Here is a 23,101-nt window from a genome sequence, read left to right on the forward strand (position 1 = left end):
ACTGAGGGAGAGAGAGAGGCAGTGGGGAAGGAGAACAGAGAGAGAGAGAGGCAGTGGGGAAGGGAGACAGAGGGAGAGAGAGAGGCAGTGGGGAAGGGAGACAGAGGGAGAGAGAGAGAGGCAGTGGGGAAGGGAGACAGAGGGGAGAGAGAGGCAGTGGGGAAGGGAGACAGAGGGAGAGAGAGAGGCAGTGGGGAAGGGAGACAGAGAGAGAGAGTTGCAGTGGGGAAGGGAGACAGAGGGAGAGAGAGAGGCAGTGGGGAAGGGAGACAGAGGGAGAGAGAGAGGCAGTGGGGAAGGGAGACAGAGGGAGAGAGAGGCAGTGGGGAAGGGAGACTGAGGGAGAGGCAGTGGGGAAGGGAGACAGAGAGAGAGAGAGAGGCAGTGGGGAAGGAGAACAGAGGGAGAGAGAGAGGCAGTGGGGAAGGAGAACAGAGGGAGAGAGAGGCAGTGGGGAAGGGAGACAGAGAGAGAGAGAGAGGCAGTGGGGACGGGAGACAGAGGGAGAGAGAGAGGCAGTGGGGAAGGAGAACAGAGGGAGAGAGAGGCAGTGGGGAAGGGAGACTGAGGGAGAGAGAGAGGCAGTGGGGAAGGAGAACAGAGAGAGAGAGAGGCAGTGGGGATGGGAGACAGAGGGTGAGAGAGAGGCAGTGGGGAAGGGAGACAGAGGGAGAGAGAGAGACAGTGGGGAAGGGAGACAGAGGGAGAGAGAGAGAGGCAGTGGGGAGGGAGAGAGAGGGAAGAGAGAGAGGAGGGGAGGAGAGAGAGGAGAGAGAGAGAGAGGAGCGGGGAGAGAGAGAGAGAGAGAGAGAGAGAGAGAGAGAGAGAGAGAGAGAGAGAGAGAGAGAGTGAGATCTTCCCAGCTGCCGTGTGATATAGCTACAGTACATTGCTACAGTATACACTACATACTACTGATGTCACTGTTCACTGTCTGGACTCTGCTGCAGCTCCTGGATGTTTACACCAAAGATATCTATGGTTTAACAGTATGTATATATATATATAGTACAGGACATTAAGGACACCTGTTCTTTCCATGACATAGACTGACCAGGTGAATCCAGGTGAAAGCTATGAGCCCCTATTGATGTAACTTGTTAAATCCACTTTAATCAGTATAGATGAAGGGTAGGAGACAGGTTAAAGAAGGATTGTTAAGCTTTGAGACAATTGAGACATGTATTGTGTATGTGTACTATTCAGAGGGTGATGGGCAAGATAAAAGATTGTAGTGCCTTTGAACAGGGTGTGATAGTATTTACCAGGTGCATCAGTTTGAGAGTGTCAAGAACTGCAATGCCTACACAGTATATCAAAAGAGTCAATACAAGCTCTCAGTAACAGTTTGTTTGCTGTAAATAGACTGTACTGGTATTCCTCAGTCGTTGGTGTACATATAGCATTCCAGCCAGGTGACACAAAGCAAACGTGAGCCTGGGGATGTAGTCCCTTTGAAGACACTCAAAGAACGTTGGCAGCAATGCTTGTTACACTTCCCCTATGTTGAAACAAGGTATTTCTTACTGTGTGTGTTGGAGTGCATCGACCTGAGTGTGTGTGTGTGTGTGTGTGTGTGTGTGTGTGTGTGTGTGTGTGTGTGTGTGTGTGTGTGTGTGTGTGTGTGTGTGTGTGTGTGTGTGTGTGTGTGTGTGTGTGTGTGTGTGTGTGTGTGTGTGTGTGTGTGTGCAGACATGTGCATGAATGCGTGTGTGTGTGTGTGCGCTCAATTTTGTGTGTCTCTGTCAAATATTTGCCTGCGGTCTTAAAGCTCAGGGTTCTGCTAGAAAGAAAAACAAAGAGTTCACAGCCCAGGTGATAAAAGACAGGAAGAATGGAGAGAATAGAGAAATGGAGTGAGAGAATGAGGGAATGAAAGAAAGACAGAGAGAGATGAGATGAAAGAGGGAGAGAGGGAGCTGAAGAAGGCCGGCCAGGTTGAAGCAGGTTGAATGGAGGGGACAGAGAGGACACAGTCCCGAACCTCTCTCCCCTCTCCAGTGATAAATGTGTGTGATGAACGACTCTAGCCTCTACACACAGTATTAATTAGCTGTATGAACTCCTGTGAACCCTCAGCACGGGGATCCTCCAGCCTTTCAACTCCTCAATCACACACACACACATAGTTAAACACACATGCGTACACTCGCACATGTGCACACACACTTACACACACTCACTGTCTCTCCCCCACATGTACCCTCTGGCCGAGGCAGGTTGTTGTCCTAACGCTGTTAGAGGCCTTCTGTTTAAATACCCTGGAAAGAATAGAGAGACAGATGGGTATAGCCCCTTTCTGAGAGAGAGAGAGAGACAGAGAGAGAGAGAGAGAGAGAGAGAGAGAGAGAGAGAGAGAGAGAGAGAGAGAGAGAGAGAGAGAGAGAGAGAGAGAGGGGGGTACAGCCCCTTTCTGAGGAGAGAGAGAGAGAGAGAGAGGGGGGGTATAGCCCCTTTCTGAGAGAGAGAGAGAGAGAGAGAGAGAGAGAGAGAGAGAGAGAGAGAGAGAGAGAGAGAGAGGGAGGGGTACAGCCCCTTTCTGAGAGAGAGAGAGAGAGAGAGAGAGAGAGAGAGAGACAGAGAGAGACAACAAGTGTGCGGTTAAAATTGGCAAAAAACACACACATTTCTTCACACAGGGTCGTGGGGTGAGACAGGGATGCAGCTTAAGCCCCACCCTCTTCAACATATATATCAACGAATTGGCGCGGGCACTAGAACAGTCTGCAGCACCCGGTCTCACCCTACTAGAATCCGAAGTCAAATGTCTACTGTTTGCTGATGATCTGGTGCTTCTGTCACCAACCAAGGAGGGCCTACAGCAGCACCTAGATCTTCTGCACAGATTCTGTCAGACCTGGGCCCTGACAGTAAATCTCAGTAAGACCAAAATAATGGTGTTCCAAAAAAGGTCCAGTCGCCAGGACCACAAATTCCATCTAGACACCGTTGCCCTAGAGCACACAAAAAACTATACATACCTCGGCCTAAACATCAGCACCACAGGTAACTTCCACAAAGCTGTGAACGATCTGAGAGACAAGGCAAGAAGGGCATTCTATGCCATCAAAAGGAACATAAATTTCAACATACCAATCAGGATCTGGCTAAAAATACTTGAATCAGTCATAGAACCCATTGCCCTTTATGGTTGTGAGGTCTGGGGTCCGCTCACCAACCACGATTTCACAAAATGGGGCAAACACCAAATTGAGACTGCATGCAGAATTCTGCAAAAATATCCTCCGTGTACAACGCAGAACACCAAATAATGCATGCAGAGCAGAATTAGGCCGATACCCACTAATTATCAAAATCCAGAAAAGAGCCGTTAAATTCTACAACCACCTAAAAGGAAGCGATTCCCAAACCTTCCATAACAAAGCCATCACCTACAGAGAGATGAACCTGGAGAAGAGTCCCCTAAGCAAGCTGGTCCTGGGACTCTGTTCACAAACACAAACACACCCCACAAAGCCCCAGGACAACAGCACAATTAGACCCAACCAAATCATGAGAAAACAAAAAGATAATTACTTGACACATTGGAAAGAATTAACAAAACAGAGCAAACTAGAATGCTATTTGGCCCTAAACAGAGAGTACACAGTGGCCGAATACCTGACCACTGTGACTGACCCAAACTTAAGGAAAGCTTTGACTATGTACAGACTCAGTGAGCATAGCCTTGCTATTGAGAAAGGCCGCCGTAGGCAGACATTGCTCTCAAGAGAAGACAGGCAATGTGCACACTGCCCACAAAATGAGGTGGAAACCGAGCTGCACTTCCTAACCTCCTGCCCAATGTATGACCATATTGGAGACACATATTTCCCTCAGATCACACAGATCCACAAAGAATTCGAAAACAAATCCAATTTTGATAAACTCCCACTGGGTGAAATTCCACAGTGTGCCATCACAGCAGCAAGATTTGTGACCTGTTGCCACAAGAAAAGGGCAACCAGTGCAAAACAAACACCATTGTAAATACAACCCATATTTATGCTTACTTATTTTAACTTGTGTGCTTTAACCATTTGTACATTGTTACAACACTGTATATATTTAATATGACACTCGTAATGTCTTTATTGTTTTGAAACTTCTGTATGTGTAATGTTTAGTTTTGTTTGTTTCACTTTTGTGTATTGTCTACCTCATTTGCTTTGGCAATGTTAACACATGTTTCCCATGCCAATAAAGCCCCTTGAATTGAATTGAATTGAGAGAGAGAGACAGAGAGAGGGAGGGGTACAGCCCTTTTCTGAGAGAGACAGAGAGAGAGAGACAGAGAGAGAGAGAGAGAGAGAGACACGAGGTTCCCAAAGTTAAGGGCTTCTGGCTTGCATCCTTATTGGATTTCCCTGGAAGTGTTTGTGGGGGTGGACAAAGTGTGTTTATGTCTGCCTGCCTGTCTGTCTGTCTGTATGTCTGTCCGTCTGCCTGTGTGCGTACATGTGTGTAAGCTCAACCATATATTTTCCACAGTATCATCCAGCCATTATGAACGGTGGGGAAAGGTGGGGAGGACAGAAGCGCTTTACAAATGGTCCTGAGCTCTTAATACACTGCACTGTTTGCCCAGACATTTATATTTCTGAATGAGGAGGGTTCAAATCCATCAATCCACCGTGGAGAAATACACCAGGGGGAGGGGTTAATGACACAGGCTTGAAACATCATTGGTTAAGCCCCAGATATTTGCTGAGCTCTCTCTCTCTCTCTCTCTCTCTCTCTCCCTCTCTCTCTCTCACACTTCTCTTACTCTCTCCTCTACAGGTGATGAAGGAGACAACTTCTATGTGATTGACCAAGGAGAAGTGGATGTAAGTTTCCCATTGGCTTATTCATTCCTCCCCTCTCCACTCCCCTACAACTCCCCAGGTCATTCTCAGTCACCTTACCTGGTAAAATAAGGGTTAATAAAAGCAGTGTTAACCAAACCTACCTACCCATACCTCACACAGACCTACCTACCTCTACCTCACACAGACCTACCTACCTCTACCTCACACAAACCTACCTACCCATACCTCACACAGACCTACCTACCTCTACCTCACACAGATCTACCTACCTCTAACTCACACAGACCTACCTACCTCTACCTCACACAGACCTACCTACCTCTACCTCACACAGACCTACCTACCTCTACCTCACACAGACCTACCTACCTCTACCTCACAAAGACCTACCTACCTCTACCTCACACAGACCAACCTACCTCTACCTCACACAGACCTACCTACCTCTACCTCACACAGACCAACCTACCTCTACCTCACACAGACCTACCTACCTCTACCTCACACAGACCTACCTACCTCTACCTCACACAGACCTACCTACCTCTACCTCACACAGACCAACCTACCCATACCTCACACAGACCTACCTACCTCTACCTCACACAGACCTACCTACCTCTACCTCACACAGACCTACCTACCTCTACCTCACACAGACCTACCTATCTCTACCTCACACAGACCTATCTACCTCACACAGACCAACCTACCTCTACCTCACACCTACCTACCTCTACCTCACACCTACCTCTACCTCACACAGACCAACCTACCTCTACCTCACAAAGACCTACCTACCTCTACCTCACACAGACCAACCTACCCATACCTCACACACACCTACCTACCTCTACCTCACAGCTACCTACCTCTACCTCACACCTACCTCTACCTCACACATACCTACCTACCTCTACCTCACACAGACCTACCTACCTCTACCTCGCACAGACCTACCTACCTCTACCTCACACAGACCTACCTACCTCTACCTCAGACAGACCTACCTACCTCTACCTCACACAGACCTACCTACCTCTACCTCACGCACACCTACCTACATCTACCTAACACAGACCTACCTGACTCTACCTCACACCTACCTCTACCTCACACAGACCGACCTACCCATACCTCACACAAACCTACCTACCTCTACCTAACACAGACCTACCTAGCCATACCTCACAAAGATCTACCTACCCATACCTCACAAAGACCTACTTACCCATACCTCACACTGTCCTACCTGCCTCTACCTCACACACCTACCTTCCTCTACTTCACACAGACCTACCTGCCTCTACCTCACACACACCTACCTACCTCTACCTCACTCGTACCTACCTACCTCAACCTCACACAGACCTACCTACCTCTACCTCACACAGTCCTACCTACCTTTACCTCACAAAGACTTCACCATCACAATAGGACACCCTCATTCATGCAGATCACCGAAGCTAAACACATACTTCACATTGGTAAACTGTACTGCTGTTTGTGTTAAATGATGATGAGCACTGGCCTGGGGTCTTTTCTGACCTCATTGACTTGCGGTCTGGTCACGCTAGTGTGGGCTCAGACACGCTCTGAACGCCACACAATGACAACAGTCAGAATACCTTTTTGTTTTAGGAATCCGAAGCGACAAAGAGATAGAGTTAAGTGGAGAGATAAAAGAGAAAAACAGATGGAACGTCAAACAGGAAACAGCCTTATCGGTTTACAATGAAGAGAGGGAGAGGGAGGGAGGGGGAGGGAGGGAGAGGAGGCGTAAGGTAACCAGAGAGGACTGGGTCCAGGTGGGCGAGCTCCGCTGAGCGAGAGAGAAAGGAGTGAGGGATAAGGCGTGAATGAGAGGGAGAGAGAAAGAGAAGGGGTGGTGGAGAGGGTTGGGGCGATGGTGCCCTGATACAGCAGGTCTACCTACTTGTCCGGATGGGCGAGCTCCACCGAGCGTATCAGAGAGCACAGTCAGACCCAGACAGAGATGGATGGATGAGTGGAGAGAGAGGGATAAGGGAGTGGAGGAGAGGGAGAGAGAGGGAAGGGAGTGGAGGAGAGGGAGAGAGAGGGACGGGAGTGGAGGAGAGTGAGAGAGGGATAAGGGAGTGGATGAGAGGGAGAGAGAGGGATAAGGGAGTGAAGGAGAGGGAGAGAGAGGGATAAGGGAGTGGAGGAGAGGGAGAGAGGGATAAGGGAGTGGAGGAGAGGGAGAGAGAGGGAAGGGAGTGGAGGAGAGGGAGAGAGAGGGAAGGTAGTGGATGAGAGGGAGAGAGAGGGAAGGGAGTGGAGGAAAGGGAGAGAGAGGGAAGGGAGTGGAGGAGAGGGAGAGAGGGAAGGGAGTGGAGGAGAGGGAGAGAGAGGGATAAGGGAGTGGAGGAGAGGGAGAGAGAGGGAAGGGAGTGGGGGAGAGGGAGAGAGAGGGATAAGGGAGTGGAGGAGAGGGAGAGAGAGGGATAAGGGAGTGGAGGAGAGGGAGAGAGAGGGATAAGGGAGTGGAGGAGAGGGATAAGGGAGTGGAGGAGAGGGAGAGGGAGGGAGGGGAGTGGAGGAGAGGGAGAGAGAGGGAAGGGAGTGGAGGAGAGTGAGAGAGGGATAAGGGAGTGGAGGAGAGGGAGAGAGAGGGATAAGGGAGTGGAGGAGAGGGAGAGAGAGGGATAAGGGAGTGGAGGAGAGGGAGAGAGAGGGATAAGGGGTGAAGGAGAGTGAGAGAGGGATAAGGGAGTGGAGGAGAGGAGAGGGAGAGGGAAGGGAGTGGAGGAGAGGGAGAGAGAGGGATAAGGGAGTGGAGGAGAGGGAGAGAGAGGGAAGGGAGTGGGGGAGAGGGAGAGAGAGGGATAAGGGAGTGGATGAGAGGGAGAGAGAGGGATAAGAGAGTGGATGAGAGGGAGAGAGAGGGATAAGGGAGTGGAGGAGAGGGAGAGAGAGGGATAAGGGAGTGGAGGAGAGGGAGAGAGAGGGATAAGGGAGTGGAGGAGAGGGAGAGAGAGGGAAGGGAGTGGAGGAGAGGGAGAGAGAGGGATAAGGGAGTGGAGGAGAGGGAGAGAGAGGGAAGGGAGTGGGGGAGAGGGAGAGAGGGATAAGGGAGTGGAGGAGAGGGAGAGAGAGGGATAAGGGAGTGGAGGAGAGGGAGAGAGAGGGATAAGGGAGTGGGGAAGAGGGAGAGAGAGGGATAAGGGAGTGGAGGAGAGGGAGAGAGAGGGAAGGGAGTGGAGGAGAGTGAGAGAGGGATAAGGGAGTGGATGAGAGGGAGAGAGAGGGATAAGGGAGTGGAGGAGAGGGAGAGAGAGGGATAAGGGAGTGGAGGAGAGGGAGAGAGAGGGATAAGGGGTGAAGGAGAGTGAGAGAGGGATAAGGGAGTGGAGTAGAGGAGAGGGAGAGAGAGGGATAAGGGAGTGGAGGAGAGGGAGAGAGAGGGATAAGGGAGTGGAGGAGAGGAGAGGGAGAGAGAGGGATGAGGGAGTGGAGGAGAGGGAGAGAGAGGGGTGAAGGAGAGGGAGAGAGAGGGATAAGGGGAGCGGGAGAGAGAAAGAGAAGGGGTGGGGGAGAGGGAGAGAGAGGGTTGGTGCGATAGTGCCCTGATACAGCAGGTCTACCTACCACTGGGCCAACAGTAAAGGGAATGGGAAAGATCAGCTGTGCCATGGGTATGTATTATTTCATTTGGGATTGATGGTGAAGGATGTAGACTCATCTTGACATTAGACTACTTTTGTGTTCTCAAAGCGTCTGACCCCATTTAGATTTTGGAGTGAACTAGAATGGTGACGGCAGCCATAACTGTGGAGATCGTAGCAAAACATTCTAAAAGGTTCTGCAACGGAAAATGAAAAAGAGCATTGTACAAACCCAGGTATAGTCCCTCGGCGGCTGGTAGCCTGGCGGGTAGGAGCGTTGGTCCAGTAACCGAAAGGGGACAAAGTCGTTCTGCCCCTGAGCAAGGCAGTTAACCCACTGTTCCCGGGCACCAATGTTGATAACAGCCCCCCCACCTCTCTGATTCAGAAGGGTTGGGTTCAATGCGGAAGACGCATTTCAGTTGAATGTGTTCAGTTGTACAACTGACTTGGTATCATCTGTTCCAGTCTGTTTTTTTTTCATTTGGTGCCTAATGAAGACGACCCAGTTGTTCCTGTAGATGGTTAAACACGGGTTCAGCCAGGGATGTTTACCCAAGCCTCCCACAACTCCCTCTGCTATCTACCGTGTAAATCCCTGAGGGGTCTGTTTTAAAGACCTGATAAGGGGATAGTGACTCAATGGAGGCATTCTAGTGGAAGTACATTCCTCTGTTTATCTTTTCCCTCCTCTTTTGTTTCATTCTGTCTCTCTTATTTACTTGTTCTTACACCATTTTAAAGTAGTTCCTCTGTGATATGATAACTCAGTTTTCATAAATAATGTCGTGTTCTTTTCTTCTGTATTATTACATAAGTCATTGTGTGTGTGTGTGGGGCAGTTATTTTCACACACACACACACACACACACACACACACACACACACACACACACACACACACACACACACACACACACACACACACACACACACACACACACACACACACACACACACACACACACACACACACACACACACGTACCTTCAACATTGCTCCCTGACAGAATCTAAATGTCTCCCTCCCTCCCTCTCTCCACAGTAGAGTGAGGAGAGATGGATATGTGAGCTACATAACCCTCTCCTCTGTCTCCTCGTCCCCCTGTAATAAGCAGCAGTATCAGTCTATCATATCATAGCTGTGCTCCCAGAGGTAGCTGGCTGGGAATCAGCATCACATTCAGGCTGCCACCAGAGAATCTGGAACATCCACTCCCCAGGCCAAGCCCTGTCAGCCTGCACCCATCCCAGCCAAGCCCTGTCAGCCTGCACCCATCCCAGCCAAGCCCTGTCAGCCTGCACCCATCCCAGCTCAGACCTCAGAGATGTGGCTCAGTGCTGAGGCTCTCTGTTTCTCTCTTTATACTCCACTATTTCTCTATTCGTCTCTCCCTCTCCCTCTCTCCAACTCTCTCTCTCTCTCCTCTCCCTCTCTCTCTCTCCCTCTCCACCTCTCTCTCCCTCTCTCTCTCTCTTCACCTCTCTCTCTCCACTCCTCTCTCCCCACCTCTCTCTCTCCCTCTCACTCCACCTCTCTCTATCTCTCCCTCTCTCTATCTATCTCTCTTTCTTGCTCTCTTCCCCTCTCCCCCCCCTCTCTCCACCTTTCTCTTCCTCTCCCTCTCTCTCCACCTATCTATCTCTCTCTTTCTCTTTCGCTCTCTCTCTTTCTCTCCCCTCCCCCTCTCTCTCTCTATCTCTCTCTCTCCACATCTCTCTCTCCACCCCTCTCTCCCTCTCTCTCTCTCCCCTCCCTCTCTCTCTCTATCTCTCTCTCTCCACCTCTCCCTCTCTCTCTCCACCTCACTCTCGCTATCTATCTATCTATCTCTTGCTCTCTATCTATCTCTCTTTCTCGCTCCCCCCCAACTTAAAACAGAGCGCTCTGCTCAGTGCTGTATGTGTGTGTGTGTGAAACTTCCCATCGTAGTGTAGGGTCCATTAAACTGTGGTGATGATGTCTCTCATTAAGCGGAATGTAAATCTACCGCTGACTAGGGGAGAAATGAAATTGCTGCTGGTGTTAACGCCACACACACAAGTGTGCGCACGCGGAAACACACACACACACATGCACGCAAGCATGCACGCCTCAGTGTGTACTGGGACATTCCACTTTGTGGTATTAGTGTCTAGTAAAATGTGACTTTATGATAACCCTCAATATGTCCTAGCCCAAGACAAGCCCTTTATCCACACTGACGATAACCCTCAATATGTCCTAGCCCAAGACAAGCCCTTTATCCACACTGATGATAACCCTCAATATGTCCTAGCCCAAGACAAGCCCTTTATCCACACTGACGATAACCCTCAATATGTCCTAGCCCAAGACAAGCCCTTTATCCATACTGATGATAACCCTCAATATGTCCTAGCCCACGACAAGCCCTTTATCCATACTGATGATAACCCTCAATATGTCCTAGCCCAAGACAAGCCCTTTATCCACACTGACGATAACCCTCAATATGTCCTAGCCCACGACAAGCCCTTTATCCATACTGATGATAACCCTCAATATGTCCTTGCCCAAGACAAGCCCTTTATCCATACTGATGATAACCCTCAATATGTCCTAGCCCAAGACAAGCCCTTTATCCACACTGACGATAACCCTCAATATGTCCATTCCAGGATACAAGGCTAGCCCAGGACAACCCAGCTCAGACCATCCAGCCCTGCCCTAACCCTCCTCATGTCTGGCCAGATAATAAAAGAAAAGCTGTGGACTAAATCAAATCTTATTGGTCACATACACATATTTAACAGATGTTATTGGTCACACACACATATTTAACAGATGTTATTGGTCACATACACATATTTAGCAGATTTATTGGTCACATACACATATTTAGCAGATGTTATTGGTCACATACACATGGTTAGCAGATGTTATTGGACACATACACATGGTTAGCAGATGTTATTGTCACGCCCTGACCTTAGAGAGCCGTTTTATTTCTCTATTTGGTTAGGTCAGGGTGTGATGTGGGGTGGGCATTCTATGTTTTTTATTTCTATGTTTTGGCCGGGTATGGTTCTCAATCAGGGACAGCTGTCTACTGTTGTCTCTGATTGGGAATCATACTTAGGCAGCCTGTTTTTCCACCTTAGTTGTGGGATGTTGTTTTTTGTTAGCTTTGTGAAGCCTACAGAACGTGATGTTCGTTATTCTTTTGTTGTTTTGCTTGGTGTTCTGAGTCAATAATGAATCATGAACATGTACCACGCTGCACCTTGGTCCACTTCTTCCGACGAGCGTTACAGTTATTGGTCACATACACATATTTAGTAGATGTTATTGGTCACATACACATGGTTAGCAGATGTTATTGGTCACATACACATGGTTAGCAGATGTTATTGGTCACATACACATATTTAGCAGATGTTATTGGTCACATACACATATTTAGCAGATGTTATTGGTCACATACACATATTTAGCAGATGTTATTGGTCACATACACATATTTAGCAGATGTTATTGGTCACATACACATGGTTAGCAGATGTTATTGGTCACATACACATGGTTAGCAGATGTTATTGGTCACATACACATGGTTAGCAGATGTTATTGGTCACATACACATACTTAGCAGATGTTATTGGTCACATACACATATTTAGCAGATGTTATTGGTCACATACACATATTTAGCAGATGTTATTGGTCACATACACATACTTAGCAGATGTTATTGGTCACATACACATATTTAGCAGATGTTATTGGTCACATACACATGGTTAGCAGATGTTATTGGTCACATACACATAGTTAGCAGATGTTATTGGTCACATACACATGGTTAGCAGATGTTATTGGTCACATACACATACTTAGCAGATGTTATTGGTCACATACACATATTTAGCAGATGTTATTGGTCACATACACATACTTAGCAGATGTTATTGGTCACATACACATATTTAGCAGATGTTATTGGTCACATACACATGGTTAGCAGATGTTATTGGTCACATACACATAGTTAGCAGATGTTATTGGTCACATACACATGGTTAGCAGATGTTATTGGTCACATACACATACTTAGCAGATGTTATTGGTCACATACACATATTTAGCAGATGTTATTGGTCACATACACATAGTTAGCAGATGTTATTGGTCACATACACATGGTTAGCAGATGTTATTGGTCACATACACATGGTTAGCAGATGTTATTGGTCACATACACATGGTTAGCAGATGTTATTGGTCACATACACATAGTTAGCAGATGTTATTGGTCACATACACATGGTTAGCAGATGTTATTGGTCACATACACATAGTTAGCAGATGTTATTGGTCACATACACATGGTTAGCAGATGTTATTGGTCGCATACACATGGTTCGCAAATGTTATTGTGGTGTAGTGAAATGCTTGTGTTCCTAGCGCCAACAGTGCAGTAATATCTAACAATACACAACAATACTCACATCTAAAAGTAAAATAATGGAATTAAGAAATATATAAATATTAGGATGTGCAATGTCGGAGTGGCGTTGCCAGGTTAGTCGAGGTCATTTGTAAAGTGACATTACATAGGTAATAAACAGCGAGTGGGGGCCGGCTAGTGATGGCTATTTAACAGTCTGATGGCCTTTTTCAGTCTCTGAGTACCAGCTTTGATGCACCTGTACTGACCTCTCCTTCTGGATGATAGCGGGATGAACAGGCAGTGGCTCTGGTGGTTGATGTCCTTGATGATCGTTTTGGCCTTCCTGTGACATCGGGTGGTGTAGGTGTCCTGGAGGGCAGGTAGTTTGCCCCCAGTGATGTGTAAGGCAGACCGCACCACCCTCTGGAGAGCCTTGCGGTTGCGGGCGGTGCAGTTACCGTACCAGGCAGTGATACAGCCCGACAGGATGCTCTCAATGGTGCATCTGTAAAAGTTAGTGAGGGTCTTAGGGGCCTCCTGAAGTTAAAGAGGTGCTGTTACACCTTCTTCACCACACTGTCTGTGTGGGTGGACCATTTCCGAATGTCAGTGATGTGTACGCCAGGGAGCTTTTCACCCTCTCCACCGCGGCTCCATCGATGTGGATGGGGGCGTGCTCGCTCTGCTGTTTCCTGAAGTCCGCCATCACGTCCTCCCTGTAGGCTGTCTCGTCGTTGTTGGTGATCAAGCCCACTACTGTTGTCTTCTGGAAACTTGATGATTGAGTTGGAGGCATGCATGACCACGCAGTCATGGATGAACAGGGAGTACAGGAGGAGGCTGAGCACGCACCTTTGTGGGGTCCCTGTGTTGAGGATCAGCGGAGTGGAGATGTTGTTTCCTACCTTCACCACCTGGGGGCGGCCCGTCAGGAAATCCAGGACCCAGATGCACAGGGCGGGGTTCAGACCCAGGGCCCCGAGCTTAATGATGAGCTTGGAGGGCACTATGGTGTTGAAGGCTGAGCTATAGTCAATGAACAGCATTCTTACATAGGTATTCCTTTTGTCCAGATGGGATCAGGCAGTGTGCAGTGCGATGACGATTGCATCATCTGTGGATCTTTTGGGGCGGTAAGCAAATTACTGTGGGTTTTAGGGTGTCAGGTAGGGTGGAGGTGATATGATCCTTAAATAGCCTCTCAAAGCACTTCATGATGACAGAAGTGAGTGCTACGAGGCTGTAGTCATTTAGCTCAGTTACCTTAGCTTTCTTGGGAACAGGAACAATGTTGGCCATCTTGAAGCATATGGAGACAACAGACTGGGATAGGGATGGATTGAATATGTCCTAAACATTCCAGCCAGCTGGTCTGCGCATGCTCTGAGGACGCGGTTAGGGATGTCGTCTGGACCATGGGATCATTATGGGATCATTCACCTGTGGACCATGGGATCATTGTGGGATCATTCACCTGTGGACCATGGGATCATTGTGGGATCATTCACCTGTGGACCATGGGATCATTGTGGGATCATTCACCTGTGGACCATGGGATCATTGTGGGATCATTCACCTGTGGACCATGGGATCATTGTGGGATCATTCACCTGTGGACCATGGGATCATTATGGGATCATTCACCTGTGGACCATGGGATCATTGTGGGATCATTCACCTGTGGACCATGGGATCATTGTGGGATCATTCACCTGTGGACCATGGGATCATTGTGGGATCATTCACCTGTGGACCATGGGATCATTGTGGGATCATTCACCTGTGGACCATGGGATCATTATGGGATCATTCACCTGTGGACCATGGGATCATTATGGGATCATTCACCTGTGGACCATGGGATCATTATGGGATCATTCACCTGTGGACCATGGGATCATTATGGGATCATTCACCTGTGGACCATGGGATCATTATGGGATCGTTCAGCTGTGGAACATGGGATCATTATGGGATCGTTCACCTGTGGAACATGGGATCATTATGGGATCGTTCAGCTGTGGAACATGGGATCATTATGGGATCGTTCACCTGTGGAAAATGGGATCATTATGGGATCGTTCACCTGTGGAACATGGGATCATTGTGGGATCATTCACCTGTGGACCATGGGATCATTATGGGATCGTTCACCTGTGGACCATGGGATCATTATGGGATCATTCACCTGTGGACCATGGGATCATTATGGGATCATTCACCTGTGGAACATGGGATCATTATGGGATCATTCACCTGTGGACCATGGGATCATTGTGGGATCATTCACCTGTGGAACATGGGATCATTATGGGATCGTTCACCTGTGGAACATGGGATCATTATGGGATCGTTCACCTGTGGAACATGGGATCATTATGGGATCGTTCACCTGTGGAACATGGGATCATTATGGGATCGTTCACCTGTGGAAAATGGGATCATTATGGGATCGTTCACCTGTGGACCATGGGATCATTATGGGATCATTCACCTGTGGACCATGGGATCATTGTGAGATCATTCACCTGTGGACCATGGGATCATTGTGGGATCATTCACCTGTGGATCATGGGATCATTGTGAGATCATTCACCTGTGGACCATGGGATCATTGTGAGATCATTCAGCTGTGGACCATGAGATCATTGTGAGATCATTCACCTGTGCTCCTCTTGAAGCACTCTGTGAAGATAAGGACCATAGAGGAATCCTGACCATTCACAAGCCATCAGATAGATGGATACACAGGAGATGAGCTGTGGACCTACATGCCTACACTCTTAGGAAAAAAAGGTGCTATCTAGAACCTTAATGGGTTATTCGGCTGTACCCTTTGACGAACCCTTTTAGATTGCAGGTAGAACCCTTTTGGTTCCAGGTAGAACCCTTTTGGTTTATATGTAGAACCATTTATACAGAGGGTTCTACATGTAACCTAAAAGGGTTTAACCTGTAACCAAAAAGAGTTCTCCTAAGGGGACAGCTGAAGAACCCTTTTGGAACCCTTTTTTCTAAGAGTTTACCCCACTCTCAGATCTCCCTTCCTCCCCCTCTCTCTCTCTCCTTCCCTCCTTCTCTAACTTTCTTCTCCTTCTTTCCTTCTCTCAGTGTTATTAAGTCAACAGTGGATTGTATGTCAACAGGTGAAACTGTATCCGTGGACTGAAGGGGGCTCTGTGAGGCCGTATTGTGTGTGTGTGTGTGTGTGTGTGTGTGTGTGTGTGTGTGTGTGTGTGTGTGTGTGTGTGTGTGTGTGTGTGTGTGTGTGTGTGTGTGTGTGTGTGTGTGTGTGTGTGTGTGTGTGTGTGTGAGCTAAGCAGGCCATCCAGTGACCGCAGTTCTGGGTTGTGTGAGAGAGGCCGAGCAAGAGTGAGAGATTTGGGCGTTTAAGTCCACCACAGCTTTCCCACCTCCATCACCCCTTAATCAAAGGGAAGTCACACACACCACAGACGGCGAGACAGAGAAGGGAGGGAGAGAGAGATAGGAGAGATAGAGGGCTTTTAGTGTCCCTTCCTCTGGCTTAGAGGGGATCAAATGCTCAGGGGGGTCCAGCCATCAGAGCTAAGACCCAGGAAACAAGGAGGGGAGATGGAGGGATGGGGAGAGATGGAGGGATGGGGATTGAGGGGAAGAGGATATTTGGGGTAAGGAGGAAGAGGGGGAACAAGAGGCAAGGTATAGAGAGACATGGATGAAGTAGATAGAAAGGGGAGGGCGAAGGGAGAGAAAAAACAGAAGGGGAGAGGAGGGCGAAGGAGGTAGAAGTGTGAGTGGGTTGGAAAGTGAAACGGGAGAGATGTGGGGAGAAAGGAGGTAGAGGTGTGAGTGGGTTGGAAATGGAAACGGGAGAGATGTGGGGAGAAAGGAGGTAGAAGTGTGAGTGGGTTGGAAAGGGAAACGGGAGAGATGTGGGGAGAAAGGAGGTAGAAGTGTGAGTGGGTTGGAAATGGAAACGGGAGAGATGTGGGGAGAAAGGAGGTAGAGGTGTGAGTGGGTTGGAAATGGAAACGGGAGAGATGTGGGGAGAAAGGAGGTAGAGGTGTGAGTGGGTTGGAAAGGGAAACGGAGAGATGTGGGGAGAAAGGAGGTAGAGGGGGGTTCAGAGAGGTGTGTAGTGGAGACAGCCGTCCGGTCAGGGAGGGACCTCTGTGTTTGACCCTATAATGGAGGGTAATGGTCCACGGTCAGGGTGTCGTGTTCACACCCATGTCCACCACCACCCTGAGCCCTGTCTGTAACTAGAGACCCTAATCCCTCACACTAACCCCTCACATTAACCCCTCACCCTCACACTCCTCCTCACACTCACCCTAACCCCTCACATTAACCCCTCACCCTCACACTCTTCCTCACACTCACCCTAACCCCTCACACTAACCCCTCACCCTCACACCCCTCCTCACACTCACCCTAACCCCTCTTCCTAACCGCACACACAGCTCAACCTCACAGTAACCCCTCACAGCCCTCCTCACACTCACTGACCTCACTACAAAGAGTTCCAAGTAGGGCCTGGTTTCATATGAGTGGACTATAGCCACGGCCCAAGATCTAGGGCTGTGTCCTGGTCAGGTCACATGGTCAGGTAAACACTTGGTCCTAGCTACAGAGGTAGGATCTTAAAGAGGCTTCTGAAGTTTCTCATTTCCAGGCTTGAGTTTGTCTTAACTAAAAATGGATCAACCCCTACAAAATGCCATAATGCAACACAATAATTCCCATTTCCTGTTGCTGCAGGATAATTAGGATCATATTCTTTGATTGGCCAATTCAGTGGAGATACTTTTGTTCAGACACAATCTGAAATCTGATGATCTTACAGTAAGTGTTGTGTTTAACAACAATATGCCCGTGTAGCTAAACACATTACCCACGCACAGTATTGTGGGAGGCTGTTACAGCCCACGGAAGCCGCTCTCACAGTATTTGTCTGTGTGTGTCTCTCTCTCTACAGGTCTATGTGAACGGAGAGTGGGTGACCAGTATCGGGGAGGGGGGCAGCTTTGGGGAGCTGGCCCTGATCTACGGGACCCCCCGAGCCGCTACCGTCAAGGCCAAGACTGACATGAAGCTGTGGGGCATCGACCGGGACAGCTACCGACGCATCCTCATGGTACAGATACACACATGTAGAAACACACACACATGACCAGGACAGCTACCGACGCATCCTCATGGTATTGATACACACGTGTAGAAACACACACACACACACACACACACACACACACACACACACACACACACACACACACACACACGACCAGGACAGCTACAAACGCATCCTCATGGTACAAATACACACATGCATAAACACACACACACACACACACACACACACACACACACACACACACACACACACACACACACACACAGAAAGGCATAAACAGACACACAACCGTAGCAGCTACTGACACATCCTCTTAGTACATAACAGACACACATAGAGTACACCTGGCACAGCTGTCCTCTGCCTCTGTAAAGGCACCAACCTGTCTGACTCTACTGCCTCTGTCCAGACACCAACCTGTCTGACTCTACTGCCTCTGTCCAGACACCAACCTGTCTGACTCTACTGCCTCTGTCCAGACACCAACCTGTCTGACTCTACTGCCTCTGTCCAGACACCAACCTGTCTGACTCTACTGCCTCTGTCCAGGCACCAACCTGTCTGACTCTACTGCCTCTGTCCAGACACCAACCTGTCTGACTCTACTGCCTCTGTCCAGACACCAACCTGTCTGACTCTACTGCCTCTGTCCAGGCACCAACCTGTCTGACTCTACTGCCTCTGTCCAGACACCAACCTGTCTGACTCTACTGCCTCTGTCCAGACACCAACCTGTCTGACTCTACTGCCTCTGTCCAGACACCAACCTGTCTGTCTCTACTGCCTCTGTCCAGACACCAACCTGTCTGACTCTACTGCCTCTGTCCAGACACCAACCTGTCTGACTCTACTGCCTCTGTCCAGACACCAACCTGTCTGACTCTACTGCCTCTGTCCAGACACCAACCTGTCTGACTCTACTGCCTCTGTCCAGACACCAACCTGTCTGACTCTACTGCCTCTGTCCAGACACCAACCTGTCTGACTCCCAAATGGCTCCCTATTCCCATTATAGTGCACTGCTTTTACCCCGGGCCCTCAGCCTCTGGAGTGTTGCTGCAGTCTATTGTGTCAGATCCAATTGCGTTGGATTGTTCTGTCAACACAGACCCCCTCTCCTCCTCAACCACTCCACTCAGTACAGCAGAGAAACAGTATCCTGTCTAACACAGACCCCACTCTCCTCCTCAACCACTCCACTCAGTACAGCAGAGAAACAGTATCCTGTCTAACACAGACCCCCCCTCTCCTCCTCAACCACTCAGTACAGCAGAGAAACAGTATCCTGTCTAACACAGACCCCCCTCTCCTCTTCAACCACTCCACTCAGTACAGCAGAGAAACAGTATCCTGTCTAACACAGACCACCCTCTCCTCCTCAACCACTCAGTACAGCAGAGAAACAGTATCCTGTCTAACACAGACCCCCTCTCCTCCTCAACCACTCCACTCAGTACAGCAGAGAAACAGTATCCTGTCTAACACAGACCCCCCCTCTCCTCCTCAACCACTCAGTACAGCAGAGAATCAGTATCCTGTCTAACACAGACCCCCCTCTCCTCTTCAACCACTCCACTCAGTACAGCAGAGAAACAGTATCCTGTCTAACACAGACCCCCCCTCTCCTCCTCAACCACTCCACTCAGTACAGCAGAGAAACAGTATCCTGTCTAACACAGACCACCCTCTCCTCCTCAACCACTCAGTACAGCAGAGAAACAGTATCCTGTCTAACACAGACCACCCTCTCCTCCTCAACCACTCAGTACAGCAGAGAATCAGTATCCTGTCTAACACAGACCACCCTCTCCTCCTCAACCACTCCAGTCAGTACAGCAGAGAAACAGTAGCCTGTCTAACACAGACCACTCTCTCCTCCTCAACCACTCCACTCAGTACAGCAGAGAAACAGTATCCTGTCTAACACAGACCACCCTCTCCTCCTCAACCACTCCACTCAGTACAGCAGAGAAACAGTATCCTGTCTAACACAGACCACCCTCTCCTCCTCAACCACTCCACTCAGTACAGCAGAGAAACAGTATCCTGTCTAACACAGACCCCCCTCTCCTCCTCAACCACTCAGTACAGCAGAGAAACAGTAGCCTGTCTAACACAGACCCCCCTCTCCTCCTCAACCACTCCACTCAGTACAGCAGAGAAACAGTATCCTGTCTAACACAGACCACCCTTCACACAGACCACCCTTCACACAGACCACCACCCACCAAGTGTGTGTTTGTTCTCATGTGGCTGTACTGGCTGCCGTCTCCCTCCTTCCCATAGAGAGATGGAGGAGAAGAGGGAGGACGGGAGGGACACACCTTACAGGGAGGAGGACAGACAGGAATACATACACACACTTCCCTGTCCTGGACCTCATCTGTGGAGGAATGTCTAAATGTTTCAACTGGGGAAACAAGGTGCTCTGTCCCAGCCATCTCACACACACACACCACCATCCAGTTGTGTAAAGATGACTAATAGTGTGTGTGTGTGTGGGTTCGTGCGTGTGTGTGCATCCGTGTGTGTGTGTGCATGCGTGTGTGTGTGTGTTTGCATGCTTGTGTGTGTGTTTGCATGCATGTGTGTGTGTTTGCGTGTGTGTGTGCGTGTGTGTGTGTGTGTGTGTGTGTGTGTGTGTGTGTGTGTGTGTGTGTGTGTGTGTGTGTGTGTGTGTGTGTGTGTGTGTGTGTGTGTGTGTGTGTGTGTGTGTGTGTGTGTGTGTGTGTGTGTGTGCTCTGCTGCTACATACTTCCTCTGATCTCTTTAGCAACCTTCCTATAGAATTTACCACCTAACTTCTGATAGTGAGCATAGCTTAAACTACCAATGAAGAGACGTAATGTAGAGAGACGTAATGTAGAGAGACGTAATGTAGAGAGACGTAATGTAGAGAGACATAATGTAGAGAGACGTAATTTGGAGAGACGTAATGTAGAGACACGTAATGTAGAGAGACGTAATGTAGAGAGACGTACTGTAGAGAGACGTAATGTAGAGAGACGTAATGTAGAGAGACGTAATGTAGAGAGACGTACTGCCCTACCCTGCAGCTACACACTGACCAGCTACAGGCATAGGCAATCAACATACCCCAGTTTACAGGAGGAACACACACGCACATGCATACACACAAACACACACTGTACACGCACACACACACACACACACACACCCAGCACCAGACTCTTTGTTTTGGACTGTGCGGCTGCCAGAATTCCACACACTTTATTAAAACAGCTTTAAAAATCATTGACAGCAGTTATTAAGAGCAGGTCCACATCATAGAATTCTACTTTTCTCTCTCTCTTTCTCTCTCTCGTTCTTTCTCTCTCTCTCTTTCTCTCTCTCTTTCTCTCTCGTTCTTTCTCTCTCTCTCTTTCTCTCTCTCTCTCTCTCTCTCTGTCTCTCTCTCTCTCGCTCTCTCTCTTTCTCTCACTCTTTCTCTCTCTCTCTCTTTCTCTCTCTTTCTCACTCTCTTTCTCTCTTTCTCGCTCTTTCTTTCTCTCTTTCTCTCTCTCTCTTTCTCTCTCGCTCTCTCTCTCTCCCCTGCTGCTGCTGTTTGAGTCAGAGAGAACAGAAGAAAGAGAGAAATAAAGGCAGCTAGAGAGAGGAGAAAGACAGAGAGGGAGAGAAGGAGAGAGAGAGGGAGAGAAGGAGAGAGAGACAGAGAGAGAGAGAGAGCGAGAGAGGGGAAATAGAGAGAGAGAGCATTAGAGATTGGCTACTAGGGAGGGCTTTGCCTTCCATGGAGGTATGTGCTCTGGAAGTGGCATAAGTGCCAACTGAGCTGAGTGTTCAGCTAGTTTACATGTTCAGTTTTAGTGCAGGCTTGGTCACTGATGGGACTTTCAGTGTTAACACCACATTTCCTAAAGGTCTGATGCCTGGTTGCAACACTGCTGTAGACTGACGGAAGCTGTCTCAGTGGTCTCAGGTGGACCCTGTGTGGACCCTGCGTACCCCGCCTCCTCCTCCTCCTCCTCCATTGGGCTCCGACTGGTTAACGATGTAAAGCTATGCCCTGGATAAACACCCATTCCAAAGCCATAGAGTACAGGTTGACTAAAGCCATAGAGTACAGGTTGACTAAAGCCATAGAGTATAGGTTGACTAAAGCCATAGAGTACAGGTTGACTAAAGCCGTAGAGTACAGGTTGACTAAAGCCATAGAGTACAGGTTGACTAAAGCCGTAGAGTACAGGTTGACTAAACCCATAGAGTACAGGTTGACTAAAGCCATAGAGTACAGGTTGACTAAAGCCGTAGAGTACAGGTTGACTAAAGCCATAGAGTACAGGTTGACTAAAGCCGTAGAGTACACGTTGACTAAAGCCATAGATTACAGGTTGACTAAAGCCATAGAGTACACGTTGACTAAAGCCATAGATTACAGGTTGACTAAAGCCGTAGAGTACAGGTTGACTAAAGCCATAGAGTACACGTTGACTAAAGCCATAGATTACAGGTTGACTAAAGCCGTAGAGTACAGGTTGACTAAAGCCATAGATTACAGGTTGACTAAAGCCGTAGAGTACAGGTTGACTAAAGCCGTAGAGTACAGGTTGACTAAAGCCATAGAGTACAGGTTGACTAAAGCCGTGGAGTACAGGTTGACTAAAGCCATAGAGTACAGGTTGACTAAAGCCATAGAGTACAGGTTGACTAAAGCCATAGAGTACAGGTTGACTAAAGCCATAGAGTACAGGTTGACTAAAGCCATAGAGTACAGGTTGACTAAAGCCGTGGAGTACAGGTTGACTAAAGCCATAGAGTACAGGTTGACTAAAGCCATAGAGTACAGGTTGACTAAAGCCATAGAGTACAGGTTGACTAAAGCCATAGAGTACAGGTTGACTAAAGCCATAGAGTACAGGTTGACTAAAGCCATAGAGTACAGGTTGACTAAAGCCGTAGAGTACAGGTTGACTAAAGCCATAGAGTACAGGTTGACTAAAGCCGTAGAGTACAGGTTGACTAAAGCCGTAGAGTACAGGTTGACTAAAGCCGTAGAGTACAGGTTGACTAAAGCCGTAGAGTACAGGTTGACTAAAGCCGTAGAGTACAGGTTGACTAAAGCCGTAGAGTACAGGTTGACTAAAGCCATAGAGTACAGGTTGACTAAAGCCG

General features: G+C 48.6%; 1 protein-coding gene across 1 annotated transcript in view; it reads left to right on the plus strand.

Moving 5' to 3' along the window:
• Nucleotides 1–18,019, plus strand: part of LOC129849681 (cAMP-dependent protein kinase type I-beta regulatory subunit-like) — a gene marked incomplete at its 5' end in the record, with an annotated part of 20,601 nt that extends 2,582 nt beyond the window's left edge. Inside the window, 2 exons of the mRNA XM_055916490.1 lie at nt 4,783–4,829; nt 17,810–18,019. Of these exons, the coding sequence (XP_055772465.1) occupies nt 4,783–4,829; nt 17,810–18,004 (242 nt within the window). The remainder of the gene's footprint in view (nt 1–4,782; nt 4,830–17,809) is intronic.
• Nucleotides 18,020–23,101: the final 5,082 nt, after the last annotated feature.

Source organism: Salvelinus fontinalis, unplaced genomic scaffold (assembly GCF_029448725.1).
Source record: "Salvelinus fontinalis isolate EN_2023a unplaced genomic scaffold, ASM2944872v1 scaffold_1626, whole genome shotgun sequence".
NCBI lineage: Eukaryota > Metazoa > Chordata > Actinopteri > Salmoniformes > Salmonidae > Salvelinus > Salvelinus fontinalis.